Source organism: Cygnus atratus, chromosome 25 (genome assembly GCF_013377495.2).
Source record: "Cygnus atratus isolate AKBS03 ecotype Queensland, Australia chromosome 25, CAtr_DNAZoo_HiC_assembly, whole genome shotgun sequence".
In the NCBI taxonomy this organism is placed as follows: domain Eukaryota; kingdom Metazoa; phylum Chordata; class Aves; order Anseriformes; family Anatidae; genus Cygnus; species Cygnus atratus.
Genome location: NC_066386.1, coordinates 959,070 through 980,374, shown reverse-complemented (window position 1 = coordinate 980,374; position 21,305 = coordinate 959,070). Strand labels below are relative to the sequence as shown.

At 61.0% G+C, this 21,305-nt stretch overlaps 3 protein-coding genes and 1 non-coding gene across 6 annotated transcripts; 1 reads left to right on the top strand and 3 right to left on the bottom strand.

The window, feature by feature from the left end:
- Positions 1 to 135: 135 nt before the first annotated feature.
- On the bottom strand, positions 136 to 4,178 carry PSMB3 (proteasome 20S subunit beta 3). Its single transcript, XM_035569871.2, has 7 exons — positions 4,081 to 4,178; positions 3,036 to 3,198; positions 2,465 to 2,649; positions 1,824 to 1,931; positions 1,244 to 1,421; positions 890 to 984; positions 136 to 263 (listed from the first exon to the last, which is right to left on the bottom strand). The coding sequence occupies exons 1-7, from the start codon at positions 4,161 to 4,163 to the stop codon at positions 215 to 217; spliced, it is 861 nt and encodes a 286-aa protein (XP_035425764.2). The 5' UTR covers positions 4,164 to 4,178; the 3' UTR covers positions 136 to 214.
- Positions 4,179 to 5,074: 896 nt separating this feature from the next.
- TRNAN-GUU (transfer RNA asparagine (anticodon GUU)) lies at positions 5,075 to 5,148 on the bottom strand. The gene has a single exon. It is a non-coding gene; the product is annotated as a tRNA-Asn (tRNA).
- A 1,077-nt stretch (positions 5,149 to 6,225) lies between these two features.
- On the top strand, positions 6,226 to 21,219 carry PCGF2 (polycomb group ring finger 2). 3 transcript variants are annotated; one of them, XR_007709145.1, is made up of 11 exons: positions 6,230 to 6,339; positions 9,082 to 9,221; positions 9,402 to 9,498; positions 11,254 to 11,309; positions 11,559 to 11,609; positions 11,691 to 11,799; positions 12,305 to 12,353; positions 12,527 to 12,625; positions 12,963 to 13,043; positions 13,458 to 15,263; positions 20,116 to 21,219. XR_007709145.1 is itself a non-coding variant. In XM_035569873.2 (10 exons), the coding sequence occupies exons 2-10, from the start codon at positions 9,110 to 9,112 to the stop codon at positions 13,791 to 13,793; spliced, it is 987 nt and encodes a 328-aa protein (XP_035425766.1). In that variant the 5' UTR covers positions 6,226 to 6,339; positions 9,082 to 9,109; the 3' UTR covers positions 13,794 to 15,468. The 3 variants fall into 3 exon arrangements, 2 of the variants coding, with proteins under 2 accessions (XP_035425766.1, XP_035425765.1); XM_035569873.2 differs by lacking the exon at positions 20,116 to 21,219 and having other exon boundaries at positions 6,226 to 6,339; positions 12,530 to 12,625; positions 13,458 to 15,468; XM_035569872.2 differs by lacking the exon at positions 20,116 to 21,219 and having other exon boundaries at positions 13,458 to 15,468.
- Positions 15,616 to 16,510, bottom strand: CISD3 (CDGSH iron sulfur domain 3). Its single transcript, XM_035569854.2, has 2 exons — positions 16,301 to 16,510; positions 15,616 to 16,067 (listed from the first exon to the last, which is right to left on the bottom strand). Exons 1-2 carry the CDS (start codon positions 16,484 to 16,486, stop codon positions 15,897 to 15,899), a joined length of 357 nt encoding a protein of 118 aa, XP_035425747.1. The 5' UTR covers positions 16,487 to 16,510; the 3' UTR covers positions 15,616 to 15,896.
- Positions 21,220 to 21,305: the final 86 nt, after the last annotated feature.

The window sequence follows — 21,305 nt, the reverse complement described above, 5'->3', positions numbered from 1 at the left end:
TGTAGGTGTACCTGGAAGGATCAGTATAGGTGGCTTAGAGAGAAAGATAAACTCTACTATGTGAAACCCAAGCTCCTTCAGATAGCTTTAGAGATTAGAACTTAATCTTACTGTTCAGATTCAAGAAAAGGAAAGTTCACTACAATAAAGAATTTTATTAAAAAAAAAAATCCAAGCAGACTGGGATGTGAAACGCGCACACAGTTGTGCTGGGCTAGTCCATGCGAGCTTTCAGGGTCCGGGTAGTGATCTTGTCTTTTTCACTAGAGAGGGAGAGAGAGAAAACGACCAGTAAATTCCTGTTAAATACTTCCTTAAAGATCATCGCTTCCTTAGCAAGATGCAATGTGCATATGTAGTTTGTTTGCTAGTGCAGGCGGGATCATCTAAACCTGAAGGTGGCTGTTAAAATTCGGAAAATCCCATCCTCCTGCCCCTTCTCCCCAAGGGAGCTCAGTAGGTGCAATAAGCAGTAATGCCTGGGATACTGCGTATTGTACGCAGTAGTAAGCAACACCACGAGCAAAATAAGCAGCTTCCTGACTGCATTTGGACTTCTGAAGCAAACCATGCGTTCAGCTTTGGCAAAGAGCAAGCTCTTGGCCAGTGTTACCCACATGTGAGGAATCGCACTACTAAATACCGATGGAAATGCAGCTAGGGAAGCCCTACGTAGTGAGAGTTGAACTCTAGAGTTAACTTCCCCTGGCTGCTGTAGCAACAGCCGTAAACTGCAGCAGAGAGCAGCCATGAGAAATCAAACAGCACTTAGAACGGACACAGCATTACTAAGAATGCTACTGAAAGGAAGTGAGATCCCTCACCTGACTTTAACATACAGCTTGTTAAATTCTACTGCTGTTCTGTAAGGGAAGAGAGCAGCACTTACATTATGTGTACTACTACGCCCATTCCAGATACGGCATCTCTGTCCACTGCATTCAACATGGCCTGCGAGATCGTTTCAAAGAGGTGATCGGGTTCCTGAAGAACAGAAGCTATTTTAGTTGGTGTAAAAACCAGGTGTTGAGTCATCAGATTTTGTTCAAACCTCAAGATATCATCCAAGACGCTGCAAGATTTTTCCTGCAGGCTGCTGTAAGCTACAGCCTCTTTCTTCTGAACTTCTCCAGGAAGTATCAAAGGACAGAGCTTTTCATCCAGCCTGTTTAGCTCAGGTTCTCCAGTTAACAGCAGGAGGCTGAATCCAAGAAGCAGAGCTGAACTTGGCCACCTCACTCACCATATCAGGCTCCCAGAGGGACTCGCACATGCCGTACATCTGCTCTGAGCAGGTGCCGCTGACCACGAAATCGTCAGTTATCATGGGGCAGCCGATCAGGTCTAGAGAGCAGATGAAAGGTTCGTGTGTTATGGGGTCCAGTCCAGCAATGACTGGTTCTGTGTAGTAAGGTCCAAACCTGTGAAGAAAAGCACAGCATAGTTTTTTTCTCAGTTTTTCTCCAGTTCAACCACCTGGAAGCAGCCACACATTAACATGTACGGATCCGTACAAGGAAAAAATTACACAGATCCTTTTGCTGGGGGATCTTTCAGGTCAATCTAGAAGCATCCTGCCATGGTTTTAGCATGGCAAAGTAAATGAACTTGTACTGTTACAGGAGCATTTTAACAAAACTCAGTGTTGTTTTGCAAGAAAATTGAAGATAACGTCGTCTCTAGACGGAAATCTCCTTTTCCCATATCAAAAAAAAGTCTTTACAAGGAGCCCTCCTCATCCTCCCGACTCTCTGGAATGGGATCGGTTCCAACAACCACAGCCTTTACTAACGCACAAAGTGACTTGGGTGTTTGACAGTTACCGTCTCTCATAGAGCAGATTGGAAACCATGCTCATAAAAGTCTGAGGCTTGATCTGCCTGCCTTCTTTCAGCTCGTAGAGATTCAGCCTGAACTTCAGTCTTTGGGCACTGCAAGAAGAGAGGAGAAACAACATTAAAGCCAGAGAAGGCTCCTTTCGCTTTCATCTTCACCCAGGCCTGAACTGTTCTGTTGTGTGCTGAGAGGTAGCAAATCTGATGCGTGCCTGCGATAGGCAAGTACTCCAGATGCAGCTCCTTTTATACATGAAATGATTCAGGTGTCTTAGCAGTGACGAGACCTTAAGTCACACGCACTTTTATTTTTAGAAAAGAATCTGCTCTTGTATTGCAAACATAAGTAGAAGCTTCATAAACCCAAGAAACAAAAGACTAGGGAAATCGCACAATCCGTACATGCTGTGAGATCAAAGATGAGCACAGCATTGACCTGAGTCAGAGCCTTCTGGCTTGTCTGCAGACAGCCCAAGAGAGCCCCAGTGAGCGGAGACCAAGAAAAGGAGCGCTGGTACCAGCTTTGCGCCCTCCCCAAACGAGCAAACCCGGTGACGCTCAGCCGTTAGTCCCCACGTAAAGGTGCCTCTTCCAGGCTCTGTGAACCCACGGGCCGGAGCAGCACTTACACCGTCTGCACGTCGGTGGCCAGCCCCGCCAGCCCGATGTACAGCCTCTCCCCCATGGGGAAAATCTTCTGGAAGTCCGTGGTCACCATCTGCGCCTGGATCCCGAACCGCCGGTCCGCGGCGATGGCCACGCAGCTCTTCCCCTTCATGGCCATTACGGCCCCGCCGTTGTATGACATGATCGACTGCGAGACGGGGCCGGATGAGGGGGGGCGGCGGGGCCACACCGGGACCCCCGGAACCCCCCCGGGACTCCCCCAGACCCTCCCCCGGGCCCCACCGGGACCCTCCCGGGATCCCTTGGAACCCTCCGGGACTCCCCGGGAACCCCCCGGGGTCCCCCCTGCCCTCCTCCCGGGAACCTCCGGGAACCTCCGGGACCCCCCGAGCCCTCCCGGGACCCCCCCGGCACCCCCGGGGCCCTCCCCCAGGCCCCACCGGGAGCCTTTAGGACCCCCCGGGACTCCCGTGGGACCCCCCGGAGTCCCCCCAGCCCTCCCCCCGGGACCCTCCGGCCCCCCCCAAGCCCTCCCGGTACCCCCCGGTACCCCCAGCCCGTCCCGGCGCTCACCATGGTGCCGGCCGCTCTTCCCCCGCCAGCCCCGGCCCTGCTGCTTCTGCCGCCTCCGCCGCCGCCGCTCCGGCTCCTTCGTCCCGCCTCCCTCCTCCTCCCATTGGCCGCCGCTCGCCGCTCGCCGCTCGCCATTGGCGGCTGGGCCCGCCGAGGGGCGGGGCTGGAGGGCGTGGGCAGGGGGAGAAAAGTGAAGAGTCACGGGGAGCGGGGCATGCCGGGACGGCGGCGGACCGAGGGGCGGGGGCGCAGCGAGCGCAGCTGGGCGCAGGGGGCAGAGGCGGGTGGGCACGGGGGACGTGCGGGGGCACTGCGCAGCTGGATGCGCGTGCAAGGAGCCGGCACAAGAGCTGGGTGTCTGAGCAGGGACGTTGCACAGCTGGGTGGTTGCACAGCGGGGCGTCCGTGCAGGGGCAGCGCCCAGCTGGCAGGCGCAGTCCTGGTGGTTCTGGAGCTGTCCCTGTGCTGCAGCCTCGTGCTTGTCCCCTGCACACACGCACGTTCCTGTCACAGCCATGATCAGCGGGGGGGGGACGGGTTGGGACCGGCCGAACTCAGCCCAGTGTGGCCCCGGCATCTCCTGTTTGGTGCTGGGAAAAGTTGCCCAAACTCGTCTGAACTGAACTAAAAACCCCAGGAAACCCGTCCTGCTTCACTGGGCACGGCCCTGTGCGGGTCAGGCTTCGTGCATCCTCCACCTGTCCTTGTCCTGCTGGGAGCCAGGGGCAAAAGCCCGGACGTGCCCTGTTTTGGAAAGGGCGGCACGACGAAGTCGCTCTGTAGAGCAGTGAGTCGTGGCCCATCCCGGGGAGGGGAAAGGGCCTGGCAAGTGGTTGCGAGGGTATTTTTTTATTCAGAAAGCAAATGAAAGGGGGATTTGCGCTCTGCAGAGTATTGGATTTCCTTCCCCATCCCCGCTCGCCAGCTCTCCCCTCTCCTGGAGGAGACAGGATTAAACGTTTAATTTAGGGGAGTGATGTTGTGCCAAAGGGAAGGAGATCCATGTGTTTGGAAACGCTCTCAAATGCACACCAGATCAGCCCACCTGGTTTCAATGAAAACCTCCGGCCCGTGCAGGGCCTGCTCACCCGCCCAGGGACCGAGCCCCGGAGGCTCAGCCTGTCCCATGGCTGTTGTATTTTTAAAGAGTTTTCCATTGTAAAATGTTTCTTGCGGGAATGAAGTCAGAGGCCACACTTTGTCTGGCAGGAACATGCCACACGCTGGGGAGAGAAGGAGCACCAAAGCCAGACGGAAATCAAAGGCAGATTTCAGCAGAGCCTCGTTCCTTTGCGGCCCCGGCGGGCTCAGGTGGTACCGGGGAGGTGATGCCCGCTGGGCACCTCTCTGTCCTTCGTGCTCTCAGACGTGGACGGCAGCAGAAATCCTCATCCCCAGCCCCAGCCCCGCCGGGCTCGGGCGTGGGAGCGTTGTTTGTGGCTCTGGGCTGGAAACACCGGGGATCCACCTGGCACTGCCTCGCGCCCTGCATCGAAACATTAACTGCGTTATTTCGGGTATGAAAATAAAATCAGGGCAGGCGGGGAACACAAATAGATTTTACAAGACTTTGTAGGAGAGGAGAACTTTAGCAATGCAGAGTTTGGACCCCCTTCAGCTTTTTTTGAAACAAAATACAGACTCTCGGTGGAAACGCTTCCAAGTCTCTGTTCGGGGCAGGGGGCAGGGGCTGAGCAGAAACGTTCGTGCTCAGGCTCTGACCCGGGGCAAGCTTCCCCCCAGAGCGAGCTGTGAGCCCTCGGTGGGCACAGGGCCGCCGCCTGCCCCTTTGCAGCCTCTCCCGGTCCATCTCGGCCCGGTCCGAGGACAAGGAGCCACCGGACACCGGCTGCCCCCCTCCCTCCTTCTGCAGGGGAGCCAGGAAAGCCCCCCCGCAGGCTTTGCAAAATGAACCCCCCTGCCCGGCGCTGGCCTCCTCTGCCTGTCGCCCCCGGCCGCTCCGTCGGGTTGGACTTGGGCGGGGAGGCAGGAAAAAATAAAAAATAATAAACCCAGCCAAGTAGGAAAATGGTGCGCCCCGTCCCTGGGTGGGCTCGAACCACCAACCTTTCGGTTAACAGCCGAACGCGCTAACCGATTGCGCCACAGAGACCGCGCTGGGGAAGGAGCCCTGCGGCCGCCGCCCTGAGCCCGAACGCCCCGGGAGCGCCGCGGGGCTGCGCCCGCCCCGGCAGCACCCACCGGGAGCACCCACCCCGGGAATAGACACTCCGGGAGCACCCACCCTGGGAGCATCCACTCCAGGAGCACCCAGCTCCGGGAACACCCACCCGGCAGCACCCACCCCGGGATGGGGACACGCGTGGGACATGGGGGCCGGCCGGAGCCTTCCCCCGCGCCCATTCCCTCTTTTTCCTCTAATTTATTTCCCGGGGTTTTTCTTTTCTTTTTTTTTTTTTTTTCCTTTCTTTCCCTGCCTTTTTTTCCCCCGCTTTCCTTTTTCCCCGTTTCTATTTTCCTCCTTTTCCTTTCCTTTCTTCCCTTCCCTCCTTTTCCATTTTCCCTCTCCTCCCCCTTTTATTCCCCCCTTCCCATTTTTCTCTTCTCTTCCCATCCTCTCCTCTCTGGCCCTGCCAGCCCCGCCGAGCCCCGACCGGCGGTCCCGGTCCCGGGAAGGTCCCACGGGTCCCGGGGCCGCCCGGCCGAGCAGTGCCGGGGGGGACACGGGGGAGTCCCGGGGCTCTCCCCGAGCGTGCCGCCGGGATGGGGGGCGCGGGGACCGCTCGGTGCTGCGGGGCTGGGCAGCGCCGCCCCGGCCCGGCTTTGGGGCCCATTCCGGCCCATTTGGGGCAATTTTCTTTTCACCCCGAGCACATCGGGGGGGTCGCACAGAGGGGGGGAGTCACAGCGAGGGGGGTGGCAGCAGGGGAGTCCTTCGTAGGCACGGAGGCACCGCTGCGCCCCGACCCCGCGGGGCGGCCGGGTCCCCTGGGGGTTGCAGGGGGGCCCTGTCCCGGTGCCCCGCCTCGGAGGGCGGCCCGGGGGGGGCCCCCGCTCTCGGCCCCTCGCTGCCCCCCCCCGCAACACCCCAAAGGAATGAGGTCACGTGAGGCGGGGCGGGGCCTGGCGGCGGCTGGAGGAGGGAAAAAAATAAAAAAAAAAAGAGGAAAAAAAATAAAAAAAAAAAAGGAGGAGGAAGGGAGGGAAAGAGGGAAAAAAAAAAAAAAAAGAGCGAGAGAAAAAAAAGGGCCCCGGCCGCAGCGCCGAGCCGAGCCGAGCCGCGCCGCGCCGAGCCCAGCCCGGGGGAGCGGAGGGGCGGCCGCGGTGCCGCCGCCGCCACCAGGTAGGGACGGGGCCCCGGGCCCCCCCCGCCGGGCCCCGCCGCCCCCCCCGCGCCGCCGCCCCCCCCCCCCGCGCCCTTTTCTCTCCGCGTTCAAGATGGCCGATGGCCGCCTCCCCCCGCTTTGTGCCGCCGCCGAACCGGGGGCCGATCACCCCCCCCCCGATGCACCCTCCCCCCCCCCCTCCGGGCACCGGCGGGGGGCGGCGGAGCCCTGACAGTCCCCGGCCCGCGGCGGAGCGGGGCCCCCCCGGGCGGGCTGTCAGCCGGCCCCGAGCACAAAGGGCTGCGGGGCACCGGGGACTCCCCGCGGCCGCCCCCTCCCCGGTCCCCAAACGGCCCCCCCCCGGGCCCCGAGCACCGGTGCCGGGGCTGCCCGGGGGACTGCAGCCTGGGGGCGGCGGGGAGCGCGTGTCCGTGCCCGCGCGTGCCCGTGCCCGGGGGTGTCCCGGCCGCGGTCCGGGGGCTGTGCCCGTGCGCGCCCCCGCGTGCCCGTGCCCCTCCCGCCCGGCTCGGCCGCGCTGTTCCGCCCCGCGGTGGCGGCGGGGGCTGCCCCGTGCCGGTGTCACCCCCCCCCGCGGCCGGGCCGGGACACCGGGAGGGGCGGGGGGCCCGTCGGGGGGCCGCGGGGGCGCGCTCCGGTGCTCGGGGCTCCGCTGCCGCCGTGCGAGCGAGGGCAGCGCCGGGAGGGCCGGGCGGCGCCTGGGGGAGCCCGCGGGCAGGGGGCGGCCGGGCGGCTCCAAGTTACCGGTGACTTTGAAACGCCCTTCCCCACGCGTGTCCGGCCCGCGGGGATTTTGGGGAGGGGGGCGCCGTGCCCGGCCACCGCCCACGGAGACAAAAGACCCCCGAGAGCCGGGACCGGGGGGGGACCGGGGGGGCGCGATCCTGGGGCAGGCGGCGGGACTCGCTCCGACAGCTCCCGACCGGGGCGGCACCGGGCAGGGGGCCGGGGGGGGCCGGGGCTTTGTTCGCCCCCGCGGCAGGAAATCGCGGTTGTTATCACCCGGGTTTATTAGAACCGGTTTGCGCCGGTGGCTCAGGCCCCCCCCCCCCCCCCTCCCGGGGAGACCCGGGCCGCCATTGGCGGCTGCAAGTACCAAAAGCATCGAAACCCACCCAAAACGCAGCCCTGGGCAGCTGCGCTCCCCCCGGCCCCCTGGCGTTCCCCTGGCTGGGGGGAGCAGGGCGCTGGCGGCGGCCCCCCCTCACCTGGGGCTGCAGGGGTCGAGGGCACCTGCCCGGGGGCAGCTGGGGGCAGGGCACTCGCGTGTCCCCTGGGGGTGGCACCCGGGTGTCCCCTGGGGGTGCCCAGCTCCGACCCCCGGGGCTGGGGCTGCCCAACGGCCCCGATGCCCCCAGCCCCTTCCCTGCCAGCACCCCCTGGGGCTCCGCTTGGCCCCGTGCTGGGGCAGCTGCAGTGTCCTTGTGGTCCCCGTCACTGCAGCGTCCCCGTCACTGCAGCGTCCCCATCCCTGTCCCCACGGTGTCCCCGTGCACCTGCCTCCGGGGACCCTGTGCAGAAACCCAGCCTGGAGTGCGAGGAGAGGGCGGCACGCGAGGCGGCTTCCCCGGGACACGCGCCTGACACGGTCCCGGCCTTGCACGCACAGCCCCGAGCACCCCCTGCACACGCAGCCCCCTCCGTGCCCCATTTTCTCCCTGGGCATGGGGTTTGCCCCTAAACCCCGTCCCCGCGCAGCAGCGGTTGTGGGGCTGGCGGGTTGTCCCGGCGGTTTTCGGGGTGTCGGGGTTGGGGTGCTTGCGAGGGGCCTGGCTCGCTGTCGGGCGGCACCGCTGCAAGCCCAGCCCTGCACGGGGGGGGGCACAGGTGTGTGTGCGTGTGCCTCCACCTGCGTGCACGTGGGGCTGCGCGTGGCCCCGCGGTGCGTGCGCTCGGCCCCGTGTGCGTACCCGGGGGGCTGCGCGCCGCGCTGCCGGCACACCCTCGCGCTGCCACCGCTCTGCCCACGCTCATTGACACAAACCCGGGGCTTGTTCTCCCCTCTCCCCGGCTCGGCTGGTTGTAATAACGTTCTGGCTCCTCTCCAAGTATTGGGGTTGCCGTAGAAACAGGAAAACTGCAGCGATTTCGGGGCCCGGCTCCGCCGTCTCCCATCGTAGGGTCCGGAGCAGGCAGGGGAGCGGGCAGGCAGCGACTCCCCGCGCCCCCCATGCTGGTGGGGGGACAATGCCTGCACCCCGCGGCCCCGTGTGCACACTCGGCCTTGCACACTTGGCTTTACACACCTGGCCTTGCACACTTGGCCTTGCACACCCAGCCCTGCCCAGGTGCCCGCGTGCACTCCTGGCCGCGGGCAAGTGGCCAGCCCCAGCCCCTGGAGTTTCTATAGAAACCACGAGGCGGTGGCTGGAAATGCCTTCTCCATCGAACGCAACAAAAATATACTCGTGCGTGCGAGTGTGTGCGTGTGCACGTGTGTGTCTATGTGTGCACAGCCCGGGGAGCTACAGTCAGGGCTGGCTGCCCCGGGGGATTTGTCCCCACTCGTTGGCGCGGTGGGGGCCCGCTCGGGGACCGGGAGATGGGAACTCACAGCCGAGGGAGCTGGGTGGGGGCTGCGTGGGGCTGTGCGTGGGTGCTGCTCCTGGACCCCAGGGCTGCGGGGTGCGGGACTGGGGCAGCCCCAGCGCCCCCGGGCTGGATTTGCCCCTCAGAGGCAGAAGCGGGTCCTGTTGGTCCTGGCCTGGCACCAAGCAGCTGTTTTGGGTATTTCCCTCCAGGGAGGATCCGCCGCGGCGCTGCTCCAAGATGCACAGGACCACCAGGATAAAGATCACCGAGCTCAACCCCCACCTGATGTGCGCCTTGTGCGGCGGCTACTTCATAGACGCCACCACCATCGTGGAGTGCCTGCACTCCTGTGAGTGTCCCAGCACCTGGCCCCGCCGCACCCATGGGTGCCCCGGCCTGGCCGTGCCCAAGCCGCAGCGGGGCTGTGACAGGGGGCAGCAGGGTCCTGCCCCGGGTCAGTGCGGGGCGTGGGGCTGGTGGAAGGGTTTCCCCCCCCCCCCATTTGCTCAGGTCACCTCTCTCCCTGCAGTCTGCAAAACCTGCATCGTCCGCTACCTGGAGACCAACAAGTACTGCCCCATGTGTGATGTCCAGGTGCACAAAACCAGGCCCCTCCTCAGCATCAGGTGAGCAGGGGGGCTCCGAGCCTGGCATGGAGGGGACGTGACCGGGGGTGTCCCCCCCCCGGAGGGGCTGGCCGGGTGCCTGCAGGGGTTGCCCCGCACCATCCCCGTGCATCGCAGACCGCAGCCGTCCAACCTGCAGCCCTGCTGTGACCTGCGGCCACCCATGTGTTGCAGCTCCCGGTGCTGTGCTCCGTGGGGATGGTGCCGTGGCCCTGGGGGGTGCCGGGGGGGGGCTGGCGGCGGCGCAGGTGAAGCCGTGCCCATGGCACAGGGGCTTCGCGCCAGCCCGCGCCTGGCTGGGGACGCAGACACGTCCCATCGGGGCGGAATTGGCTCTGCAGGTGGTTGGCATAGAAACCGTGAAAGGCTGCAATACATCACTGGGCGCTTTTTTTTTTCTCCCTCCTCCTCCTTTTTTTTTTAGCCTCTTCCATGTAAATCCGTTTCTGTAGTAACACTTTTTCCGCTTTATGGGTTTTTTTGTTTTGTTTTTTTTTCCTGGTTCACTATGAAATATTTACACTCCAGCTCCCACGGCTCCCTCGCTGAAGCCTCCCAGCCTGTGTGCAGAGGGGAACACGGCACAGCGGCCGCGGCAGCCCCGAGCCCGGCCATCTAGGGTCCCCTTTGTACTCCACTTGCCCCCTACCACGCTTGCTTGGGCGATTTGGGGCCGAAGGGCGAATCACAGCACTGATGGGTGCTGGGCGCGATGCTGCGCGTGCCTGGGGTGCTGCCCGCCTGTGCCCCCAGGTGCGGCCACGCCAGGCTGGATGGGGTTGACTCATGCAGCAGCAGCGGCCGGCTGGAAATTAAGCTGCCTATCAAGTGGCAGAGGTTGCTTTTTCATTAGCTTGCTGTAAATTACAAACCAAATTCTCTGGGTATGTATTATAAATAAAATCACAGCGGGGCCTCGTGAACCAGAGTGACATCACCAAGGAATTAGGGATGAAAGACGTGGTTAGGCTAAAAATAATATATGAATAGCTGCTATGGTCATTTGTTTTCCTTTAAAAATAAAGGCCTTATTATTAAAGTGGAAATAATTGCAGATATAATTTACTTTTCACCATTCCCACTGCTCTTGCTTTGTTTTTGAGATTTTTTTTTCAGCTTTTCAAGTCTGCCAAACGCCCTGCCTGCAGCGAGAGCCCAAGGCCTTGAGCAAAGCCCCGGCCCTGGGTCTGTGCTGAGGACGGGACCTGAGCTCCCCCTGCTCGAGTGCTTTTGGAGATCTTACCCGGAGGTGCTCAGATTTTAGTGAATAAACTTCACTTTGGTTTACACCAGCTCGCATTTGGCTCTGTCCTGCAATCTGTACGGCAGGGGGAATGCAAAGCCTTGGCCGTGAGCTGCATCTGAGCCCAACGATAAAACGAGATGCAAATTAAAACTTGCAGAAACATTCGCTGATCTTAGATTTTTTTTTTGCAAGCTCTTGGTGTGTTTTTGTAATAGTTTTGACTACTGAAACGGATCCTGGCCCCAAAATCATGCTGTCATCATCCTCGGCAATTACAAGGATTTTTGAGATGGTTTTCTTTCTTTTTCCAGGGTTAACCCTTTGTGGGGGTGCAGGGGGAGCTACGCTTGCCTAGCTCCAGGCCCACAGCTGCTCCTGCAAGGCAGGGTTGAGCCGTCGCTGTAGGACGGGCTCCGGACTTTGTTTGGGGGTTTTCATGGAGGGAGAGGGGAGAGATGTCCCAACCCAGCTGATTTTTCTCTCTTTTTTCCTTTTCTTTTTCCCCCCAGGTCAGACAAAACCCTCCAGGATATCGTGTACAAACTGGTCCCGGGGCTTTTCAAAGGTACAGGCATGGATGATTATAACTGAGAGAGAAAGAACGGGTTTAGGGTTGTTTTTAAATCCCTCCCACCCCTCGGGGAGCCTGGTCCCCCGGGCTGCACGCCGCCTGCGCGCACCGTTCCCCAGTGACAGTGACAGCAGGGGAAGGAGCGGTGGGTCCGGGGGTCTGCGCCCCCCCCGCTCCTCTCCCTCTGCCTCTCTCTGCCCCGTGGTGGGTTTTCCCCCACCTTCCTCCTCCCTTCTCTTGCAGACGAGATGAAGAGGCGGCGTGACTTCTACGCAGCCTACCCCATGGCCGAGGGTGAGTGGCAGCCCGGGGGGCGCCCCCGGCCCCGCTCAGCCCCCAGCCGCGGCTCAGCCTCCCCCTCCTCCTGCCCCCCAGTTCCCAATGGCTCCAACGAGGATCGCGGGGAAGTCTCCGAGCAGGACAAGGGGAACCTGGCGGACGACGAGATCGTCAGCCTGTCCATAGAGTTTTACGAAGGAACGAGGTACCGCTCCCAGCTGCTGCTGGGCTTCTGCCTGGGCTGGGGCTTGTCTTTGGGACAGGGGGGCAGCCAGCACCCCCTGCCCCACACCCTGTCCCACAGCACCCATGGGTGCTGCAGCCGTGGGCTCTCCACCCACTGGGCAGGCAGGGAGGGCACCCACAAGGTTCGTCCCAGGCAGCGGAGCCCGAGGCTGCGGCATCCCCGGCACCAGGGGCGGCCTCCAAGGATGTCGTGGTGATGGGAGCGGTGGTTCCGAGGGAGGGGGGAGCACGGTGGCCTGGGCAGTGACACTGATGTGGTTTTGGGGCGCTGCATAGGAAACGCAGCAGCGTGTGCGTGGGCATGGCCGGGGGGGCAAAGCCAAGAGCCTGGCTGCAGCTCCCAAGGTGTTTCCCCTTGTAGCCCCACCACGGACCGCTCTTCTGGGGGGTTGTGTTTTTTCCTCTCCTCTGCCTTTTTCTTTCTCCTGCAACTTTGTCCTGTGTTTGTTTTCGTGCCCCCCCAGGGAGGAGAAGAAAGGGACCATCGAGAACGGGGACCTGGAGAAGGAAAAGGTGAGTGCGTGGGGCCAAGGCATGGGGAGCTCCATGCGCGGCCACGTCGGGATGGTGGGGGGGCAGAGGGGCACCCCCAGGCCGTCTGCTGACAGGGCTGGGAGCTGCCCCCTGCCCACGGTGGGCTCTCAGCGACACCTCTCCCCCTGGTCCCCCCCTTGCTGCGTCCCCAGAAGAACGGGGTGCGATTCCTGCGCTGTCCCGCCGCGATGACGGTCATGCACCTGGCCAAGTTCCTCCGCAACAAGATGGATGTTCCCAGCAAGTACAAGGTGAGCGCGAGCCCCCCACGGGGTGTGCGGGTTTGGGGGGGGGGGGGGGGGCATCCCGTGTTGCATCTCCTGCTGGCAGCGTGCCCAGCTTCGCCTGTTCCCAAATACCACGGCTCTGCTTCAGGAAGCCCAGGGTTTGCATTGCTGGCAGGTGAGTGCTGGGGCAGGATCCGTCCCTTCTGGCCCATTTTCATGCAGCCTGAGGGGCCAGCGCTTTGCACATAAACTGGGAGTTTGCTCTGGCTGCTGGCAAGGACGGTGCTGGGAGCCCCAGGAGCCCCCAGTCAGCAAAACCCCAATGTCCCCTTAGTGGCTCTGATGCTGTCCTCTGTGCCAGGTGGAAGTCCTCTACGAAGATGAACCCCTGAGGGAATATTACACCCTGATGGACATCGCCTACATCTACCCCTGGAGGAGGGTAAGCGGAACCGCCTCCGTCCCTGCTGCAGGCTGCAGCTGCCAGGGCTTCTCTTGGAGAAGAGCTTGGAAAAGAGCTCCTTTAGGTGAAGGCAAACGGCATTGGAAAACTTAAAAAATGGAAAACCTAACAATTGGAAAACCTAATAACTGGAAAACCTAGCAACTGGAAAACTTCAAAATGGAAAACTTAAAAAATTGAGCATCTACAGAAATTAACTCCCCAGCTGCCTCCCTGCCTTAGGGAGCTGTTTGCTTCAGGGCTGGTTTTCTGGAGGCCAGCTCCCACCTGCAGTGGTGGGGCTGCTGGGGGGGGCCGTGGGTGCTTTCCTGCCCCTCTCCCCAGGGCAGTGCAGGAGGGCGTGGGGTGCTGTGGGTGCGGGATGCCATCCGTCTGCCCCTCTCCCTCCTGCAGAACGGGCCCCTGCCGCTGAAATACCGCGTCCAGCCCGCCTGCAAGCGGCTCAAGCTGTCCCAGCCGGCCACCTCCGAGTGCACCAACACCAGCGGCGCCTCCGAGTGCGAGTCGGTCAGCGACAAAGCCCACAGCCCCGCCACGCTGCCCGCCACCTCGTCCTCCCTGCCCAGCCCCGGCACGCCGTCCCACGGCTCGCCCAGCTCCAACGCCACCGCCGGCAGCGGCCCCGGCCCCGCGCTCAACGGCACCTCGAACTGCCACCCGCTGCCCCCGGCCGCCAGCCGGTGCCGCAAAACGACTGTCAATGGCAGCACGGCCTCCGCCTTGACCTAAAAAGCGAAAAAAAAAACAACAAAAAAAAAAACAGGGACTCCTGGCTGGGTTTTATATATCTATATATATTATATATATACATATATAAATATATATGTGTACATAGGGAGAAAAAAATTATACATACTTATTTTCTATTGATTGACCAGATTAATTTAAAATGCAAATAAGACACATAAATGTGGTTGAATATTTTAATTTTTTTTTTTTTTTAATTTTAACTTATGGAAGCTGCATGCCGGAGCTGGGAGCCACGCAGGCGCTGCCGCCTGCCCTGCTCATTCTCTCTAACGCTTTTCCCTCTCCTCCCCACCCCTCTCCCCTTGTGCCCGCTCAGAGAGAGACAGGGCGGTGAGCAGGGCCTGCCGGACGCACAGGTAAGGGCTAAGCACAGGTAAGGGCCAAGCACAGAAGCCAAAAACTTCCCCCGCTGCCTCAGCCCCGCTCTCGGGCACGGCGTGGGCTTTGCCGGTGCGATGCGGTGTGGCTCCGCTGGGCTCTGGCAGCGGAGGGGGAGCTGCTCCGCGTCCGCGTGCCCCCAGCCCCACTGTGTCCTTTTTTTTTGCTTTTCAGTGGGTTTTCTTTTTGCACCAGGCTCGATAACGTGGTGCCCACAGCCAGCTGGTACCGATGTCTGTTTGCTGGCACCAAGCATCCCTTGCTGGTGTTGCCCACCCTGCTTTGCCTTGCCATGCACGTTTCTGTTTCTTTTGTGCTTTCCCTGTGTGGTCTCTGGACGTGTTTTCAGGCTCTGATCTAGCAAAGCCTTACACAGACGCCTCCCTTTCTGCACAGTAAGTAGTTTCTTTTTTTATTCCTAGCTAAAAAAACTACACTTGTGCCCTGATGGTGAAGGGCCAGCCATACCGGGGAGGGGTAGGAGCACAAGCCCCAGTGAATATTGGATTTTTCCTTGCCAAGGGAGTTGCCACCTTCCTGGGTGCGCCTGTGGCCGGGCAGCTGCGTGGTGGGGGCAGCACCCAGCCAGGGGGACGCGGGGCCAGGAGCCACCCGCACCCACGGGACCCCCATGCCACTGGCCCCCTGGCAAACGTCCACAGCTTCGCCACATTTCAGAGCTTTTTCCCCCTCTGTCCTTCCCACCCTTTCCTCCTGTCCCCACATTGGATTTTAAAATAAAAAATAAAAAATTACTACAGTGCCTTTAGCCAGGAGGCTTCGGTGAGGGGAAGCGTGGGAAGGCGCTGCTGTTTCGGGCAGGAGCAGCACCGGCACCGCCGGCTGCCCACGCGCTCTGGGGAGGGGACCAACTTCACAGTCACAAAAAAAAGCACAGGAGCCCCGGGGAGCGCAGACCCTGGGGGTTTATCTCCTCCCCTCGCTGGGGAGGGGGGAATGAGTGACAAAAACCAAGCAAGTGCCTGCAGCGCCCGGACAGCAGCCGGCAGCGGCACGGTGAGAACCAAAGGAAAGCGGCACGGGAATTGTATGGACAGCCCGACTCCAAAGGTCAGGACACGTGGGATGTTACTGTTGTGTTCTGTTTTTTTTTTTAAGTACCGCACCCCCATCACGGACTTGAAGGCACCTTTGCTATAGCACAGCCCCGGGCTCCCCGCCTGTGGGTGCTGGGGATGGGCCCCGGTTGTTTCTTGTCTCTTCCCCATCCCCGGCTGGGGCTCAAAGCGTGTTGGGGGCTCCGTTTGTCTCGGTTTTGACACCCCTTTTCTCCTTGTAAATAGGCTAAAATGGACTGAGGGAGGCCGCAGCAGTGCCTCGGTCTGGGGTTTGTGTGGGGCTCTGGGGGGGGTTGTTTTGTTTCGTTTTTTCCTATATGGTACAAACCAAACTGCTCTGTATGTTTGCATCCTGTACGGCGTTTTAATGTCCTGTAACATATTCTGATATCCATATATCGTTATTGGTTAAACATTTGTATAACGACAGCTTTGTACATGGAATAAATGCTGCAGATTGCCATTCACCCGGCTGTGCCTGAGGTGCCCAGCTCCCGGGGGGGGGCCCAGCTCCCTCGGGGGCACCCCCATCCTGCACCCACTCCGCCGGTCCCGGTCCCGGGGGGCTTTCGTTTCCCAGCCTCCGTGGCCCCGGCGGGGCCGAGCTTCTGCGGCGGGGCCGTGCTCAGGGCCGGGGGCCGGGGGGGGCCGCCTGCTCCCGGTGGCTGCCGTCGCAGTAGGGGGGGCTGCGGGTGCGTTTGCAGACGCACAGCGGGGCCGCCCCGTCCGCCTCGGCCGTGAAGCGCAGCGGGGAGACGCCGGGGGCCGCCGTCCGGTGCGAGCCGTCGCAGAAGGGCTGCGGGGGACAAGGGGGGGGCGCGGTGGCGGCGGGGTTGGGGGCGGGGGTGGGGGACCCGCTGCTGCCCCCGCCCCGAGCGGCCCCGAGGGACCCCCCGGCCCCCCCCCAGCCCCACTGCCGCGTCCCCGCGCTGTGTATGGGGGGGTTGGGGGGGGTCAGGGGGGGATCGAGGGGAATTGGGGGGGATCGGGGGGGTGGCGGGGGCTCCCTCCCCCAGCGCCGGGCCCGACCTGCGTCTTGCTGTGCCCGCAGGAGCACCACGCGTATTTCTTCCCCGCCTTCAGCTCCACCACCAACGGCTGCGGGGGGGCGGAGGAGGAGGCGGAGGGGGCAGAGGAGAGCGCGGGGCCGCGCAGAGCCCCCGGAGGGGCCCGATCCCGGCCCGCCCGCAGCGCGGCCGCCCCCAACCGCAGCATGGCCCCAGCGCCACCCCCCCGGCACCCCCCGGCCGGCTCCGCCTCGCCCCGCCCCGCCGGAAGAGACCGGGGGGGGCAGGGGGAGGGACACTGGGGGGGGGTGGCCCTCACCGCCCTGAGTTCCCCCCCCCTTTCCTTTCTTTTTTTTTTTTTTTTTTTTTTTTTTAACGTTTAACTACTGGGAAACGCAGCTCTGCTGACAGCCGCCGTGATTGAGCCCCCGCAGATGGCCGCTCGCCGCGGGGGGGGGGGGCGCGATCACGATCAGGCCCGCGGGCTGCTGCTGCCCCCCCCCCCCCCGGGGCACCCACCACCTTCACTTCGGGGCTGCGGGCTTGCAGGAGGGAGCTGCAAGGGGGGGGAGCCTGTGCGGGCAGGGAGGGGATAAATGGGGGCAAGGGGCTTCAGCTGTGCCTGGTCCAAGCCCTGAGCACAGCACCGGAGGTCTCGCCAGCAAAGAGCCCTTTCCTTGCAGCAGCTGCAGCTCCACAGCAATGCCCCGGCTCTGGTGCAGGCAGCGGTGGGCTGGGAGGGGATTTTCTGTACCGAGGGTTCTCACGTAAAACCCCCGGAGCTAAAGCAAAGGCTCCGCCTGCCCTCACTGCCCCTGCACAGCTGCAGGTACCCTGACGGGTGCGGGGAGCCACAGCTGGAGCTGGGCTTCGTCCATTAGGCGCTGTTAGAAGGACCAGAAGGGCAGCAGCTGTGCTAGCACGCTTACGAGCCCTTTGGCTGCCTCTGCTCCCCCGTCCGAAGAAGCTTCCCTGCAGGGCTGAAGCCATGCGGACACCCAGGAGCCTGCGCTTGGCCCCGTGGGTCCGGCAGAGCCAGCGTCCCTTTTCCAGGCAGATCAAAGCGTGGGAGAGCTGGCTCCTGAGCAAATTCCTCCTCTCTGTGCCACTGCTTCTCCACCTGGAAAATGGGTGAGGAGGGGACACCTCTGAGCTGCGGTTTCAGACCTGCTGCTGCAAGTTACCTTTGAGATTGTTGCTACCTCCCCCCTGGCCGTGAAGGTGACATCCGCAGGCTTCACAACTCCACGAGCACAGGAGAGGCACCAGGGACACATTCAGCTCCCTGCCTCAAGGCTTTTTTGATCACAGGCACTTGATTATTTTTACTTATGTGGGTTTAAGGAAACCGCACAGCACAGCATATACCAAGGGCAACAGTAAATAAGAGAGCGGCGTGAGCTGCCAGCTCTGAAACGTGCTGGACTGGCTGGGCTGGGAGAGAGCCCTTGAACAAACTGCTTGGAGCACAGCGGTGCCTGCTCAGCCCCATCGGGCCGGAATTGGACAGACGATGCAGGTGTCCTTAAGTGCAAACATAAAACAGAGCAATGCCCTTATCAGCATCTGGATGGGCGACGTGCACTGGAGAGAGGAGTGCAAACAAACCCGGCTTTAACTTGAAAGGCTTTAGGAGCAGCCGGCACTGCTGCTCTGTGCAGCTGGCCCCTGACGCAGCCGTGGCTGCGCTCCCCTTTGGAGAGGAGAGGGAGGTTTAGGCCAACTGATGGACTTGTGCTGAGCAGAGAAGCCTCCCAGCACAAGTCCCTTTCTCCAGGCCTCTGCAGCAGGAGAGCAGCTGCATCCCGAGCCAATCCTCCGGTCACGCGAAACAACTGCAGCCTGTTCTGAGCTCCCGAGGGACCCACTCCACCACTGCAGCGGATCGCATCCCCGCTTGCTTCAGGCATGTCGGTCACCTCTCACCCTGCCAACTGGCCTGAACATTTCACCCCAAAGAGTATGATATCAGCTGCTTGGTATGTCCCCCCCGGAGTCCTGTAGTGAGCACACGAGAAGACCTCGTCTATGTCTATGTTGTCTTTGGTAGGGAGCCAAGGGGCTCAAGCCATCTGCATCCATACGCTCTGCAGGGACAGAGCCGGAGTCTGAACCAGCCCCAGCCAGCCAGGGCAGCCGGCTTGTGGCTACAGCACGCCTGCCAGTGTGGAAGCAGAGAGAAAAATGAGGCTCCGTGGTGTCCAGGACCAAAACAGCCCCCGTGTGTACACGAGCTACGTCTCGTGACACTGGTGAGTGGCTGGGAGAGACCAGCGGCGGAGCCTGTAGGAGCTAAGAGCTGTAGAAGAGAGGGGCTCTGCATGGGATTGCTTGGACAGATACATTTCATGCACCTGCTGTAGCTATATTTCTCTCATTATCCTGGTCCAAGAAGATGCCAAGACCTGCTTGTCTGTCGCAAAACCAGGGAACAAAGCTCAGTGCCATCCTTTCTTACCTCTCCAGCCCCCTCCTTGCAAAACAGGAACAGAAATGCTACCGAGAGCGAAGCAGTGGAAAGAGAAGAACCATGCCAGGAATAAACCAACCCAATTCTGCAGAAATAGTCAGCTTCTTTGTGTTCCAGGGCTCCAAGAAACACAGCAGAACTGGATCCGGGCCCCTGGTGCTCCACGAACAGCCCCCGCGCCTCCCTCCAGCCTGTGCCCTGGCACCGAGCGCCCACACGCAGCCTGCCAGCTCCGCAGCGGGTTTCCTCCCACGCTGGGCTCCTCTCCCACCACTTCCACACCAAAGGACTGAAGCAGAAGCACCGCGTTTCCTTCCAGCCTGAGAAACCAGAGGACAAGTTCCTGAGCTGGCACAAGCTGCTCAACGCCCTCAGCAACCGCTTACATCAGTGGGGACCTGCTCCAGGCCCAGCGATTCTGGGCACCAAGAGGAGGCTTTGCAGCTACCGGCCACAGCAGAGAGCAACCGAGTCCTCAGATGCGGGCACCAAACCTCCTTTTCCCTCCAAGTAACTAAACATTTCCTACAGCTGAACGTTTCCTACAACAACCCTGAGCCTTCGATGATCCAACTCCGCAAGCCCAGGCTTTGTGTGGCAAACTCTGCCTCCCCTGGACAACCCCTTGAACGAGTAAAACCACCCTTAAGTGAAAAAGTCAATGCCAGTGTCTCTGGTTGCCCCCACATCCCCTGGGCAGGGACACAAACAGGTTGCGGAGGCGAGGCCCGAGGAGCCAGCTGGAGAGCTTTCAAGGTCAGCGGGGTTTGTTCGGGGGCTGCTCTGCCGATTAGCACAGGCTGCGGCCGCTCCGCCGGGGAGACCGGGCACTGCTCAGCCTCTCCCTCCTCTCCTGGCAGGGTCAAGGTTACGACAACAGCGCCAGGGCTCGGCTGCCTCCTCTGTGCTAACAGGAAAAATTACAGGCGCTCTCCCCTCTCCCTGGTCTCCTTCACTCACGAGGTGCAAAGCCAGCAGAGAGGCTGAAATCCTGCCCATGCACCTCAGCCCCACGGACAGCACAGCACCCAGGTGGGGGGGTCCATCACCCAGACCTTATTCTCTTTTCGATGCCGAAACCCTAACTGCATTAAAAAGTCTTTGATGTTAATATTAATATTATTTATTATAATAAAGAACAGTCAAGCAGCGTGAAAAAAATATATCTTAGCTACATTACCTTAAATTGCCAAAAATATACACATTTTTCTCTTTTATTTAATAAAAAACAAATCAAAACAAAGAAGACACATGCAACATACTAAATGAGACATTAGCATCAAAACGGGTAAAGAAACGTACCCCAGTGCAACTGAAACACATAATCTTTAGCTTTTATTTCTCTTTCCCCCGCTCCTCCTTTCCAGATGCGGGTGCTCAGCGGCGGCCCTCCGGCGGCGACCCTCCTGCTCCCCTCAGGCTGCCAAAGGCACCTTTGGCTCTGGGGCAGGTTGAGGCGATTTGACGAGGAGGAGCACGCTTCAAAGGGACCGGGCGCCTTTGGAAGAGGTCGGAGAAATGTGTAAGTGCTATCTGAACGCCTCTTCCCCCGCTCGTCAGCTCCAGCCTCGTCCCCGCCTGTCCCGGAGAGCGGCTTCGTGCTCCAACCAGCGCCACAAGCGAACGCGGGGACGTGCCCAGCAGGAGCAGGGAACCAGGACCGCAGCATAGCTCAGCCCACCCTGCTTTTAGCAGAGATCCTGTCTACGAACGCAGTCCTCGAATTCAGTCCTCGATTTCCAACCTCTTCCGCCGGGTGGGCTCCCCGGGTGTCTTCCCAGCAGCAGCGTAGGGCCCGTACGGCGCGTTTCAGCCCCGACTGCACGCTCACCTTCATCATGTACCTCTCGCCGACCCCCTGCCACCTTTCCGCTGTCGCCCAGGGATTTGGGCACCATCCCACTGATCTGAACAAGGTTTTCGTTTGTCCCAGGAGTCAACTTGCTCTGGGGACAGCCGTTAACCAGCCTCCCCTCCTCCATCCCCTCTGCTCCCGCTCCCAGCTCGTTAATTCCAGGGCGTGAAATGTGGTTAAATTTTGGAACAGTTTGACCAGGTCTGGACAGGACGTCAGGTCCGGGTGGTTACCGAGCAGTCTGAAGGCTGTGCTGCTGGTAAGCATGACAGCACAACAGGTGGCAACTCAAACTTGGGATCTTACAGAAAAAAAAAAAAGGAAAAAAAAAAGAAAAAAAAGAAAAAAAAGAAATAGAACAACTCCAACCCAGACAAACCCAGCTGGGCAAGCAGCTGGCTGGCAGCCATCACATCTGCAGATTTAACAGCCACTGCTGTACCCCTACCCTCCTGTCCGTCATCCCGCTGACCCAGACCCGCACTCATCAGTGGGCCCAGCTGCTCCTGAGTCCCACGGACCTGATGCACAGAGGTTGGCAGGTCCGGCCCTCACCTGCGTGCAGCCGTCACACACAAACGGGGCACGTCAGGGCTGAATTTAGCACGGCAGCCTCGGAAATGGCTGTGGCACCGATGCTCACAGAGGAGCGGGGGCACAGCACGGCTGTTTGGGGGGGGGGGGGGGGGGGGGGGGAACAAA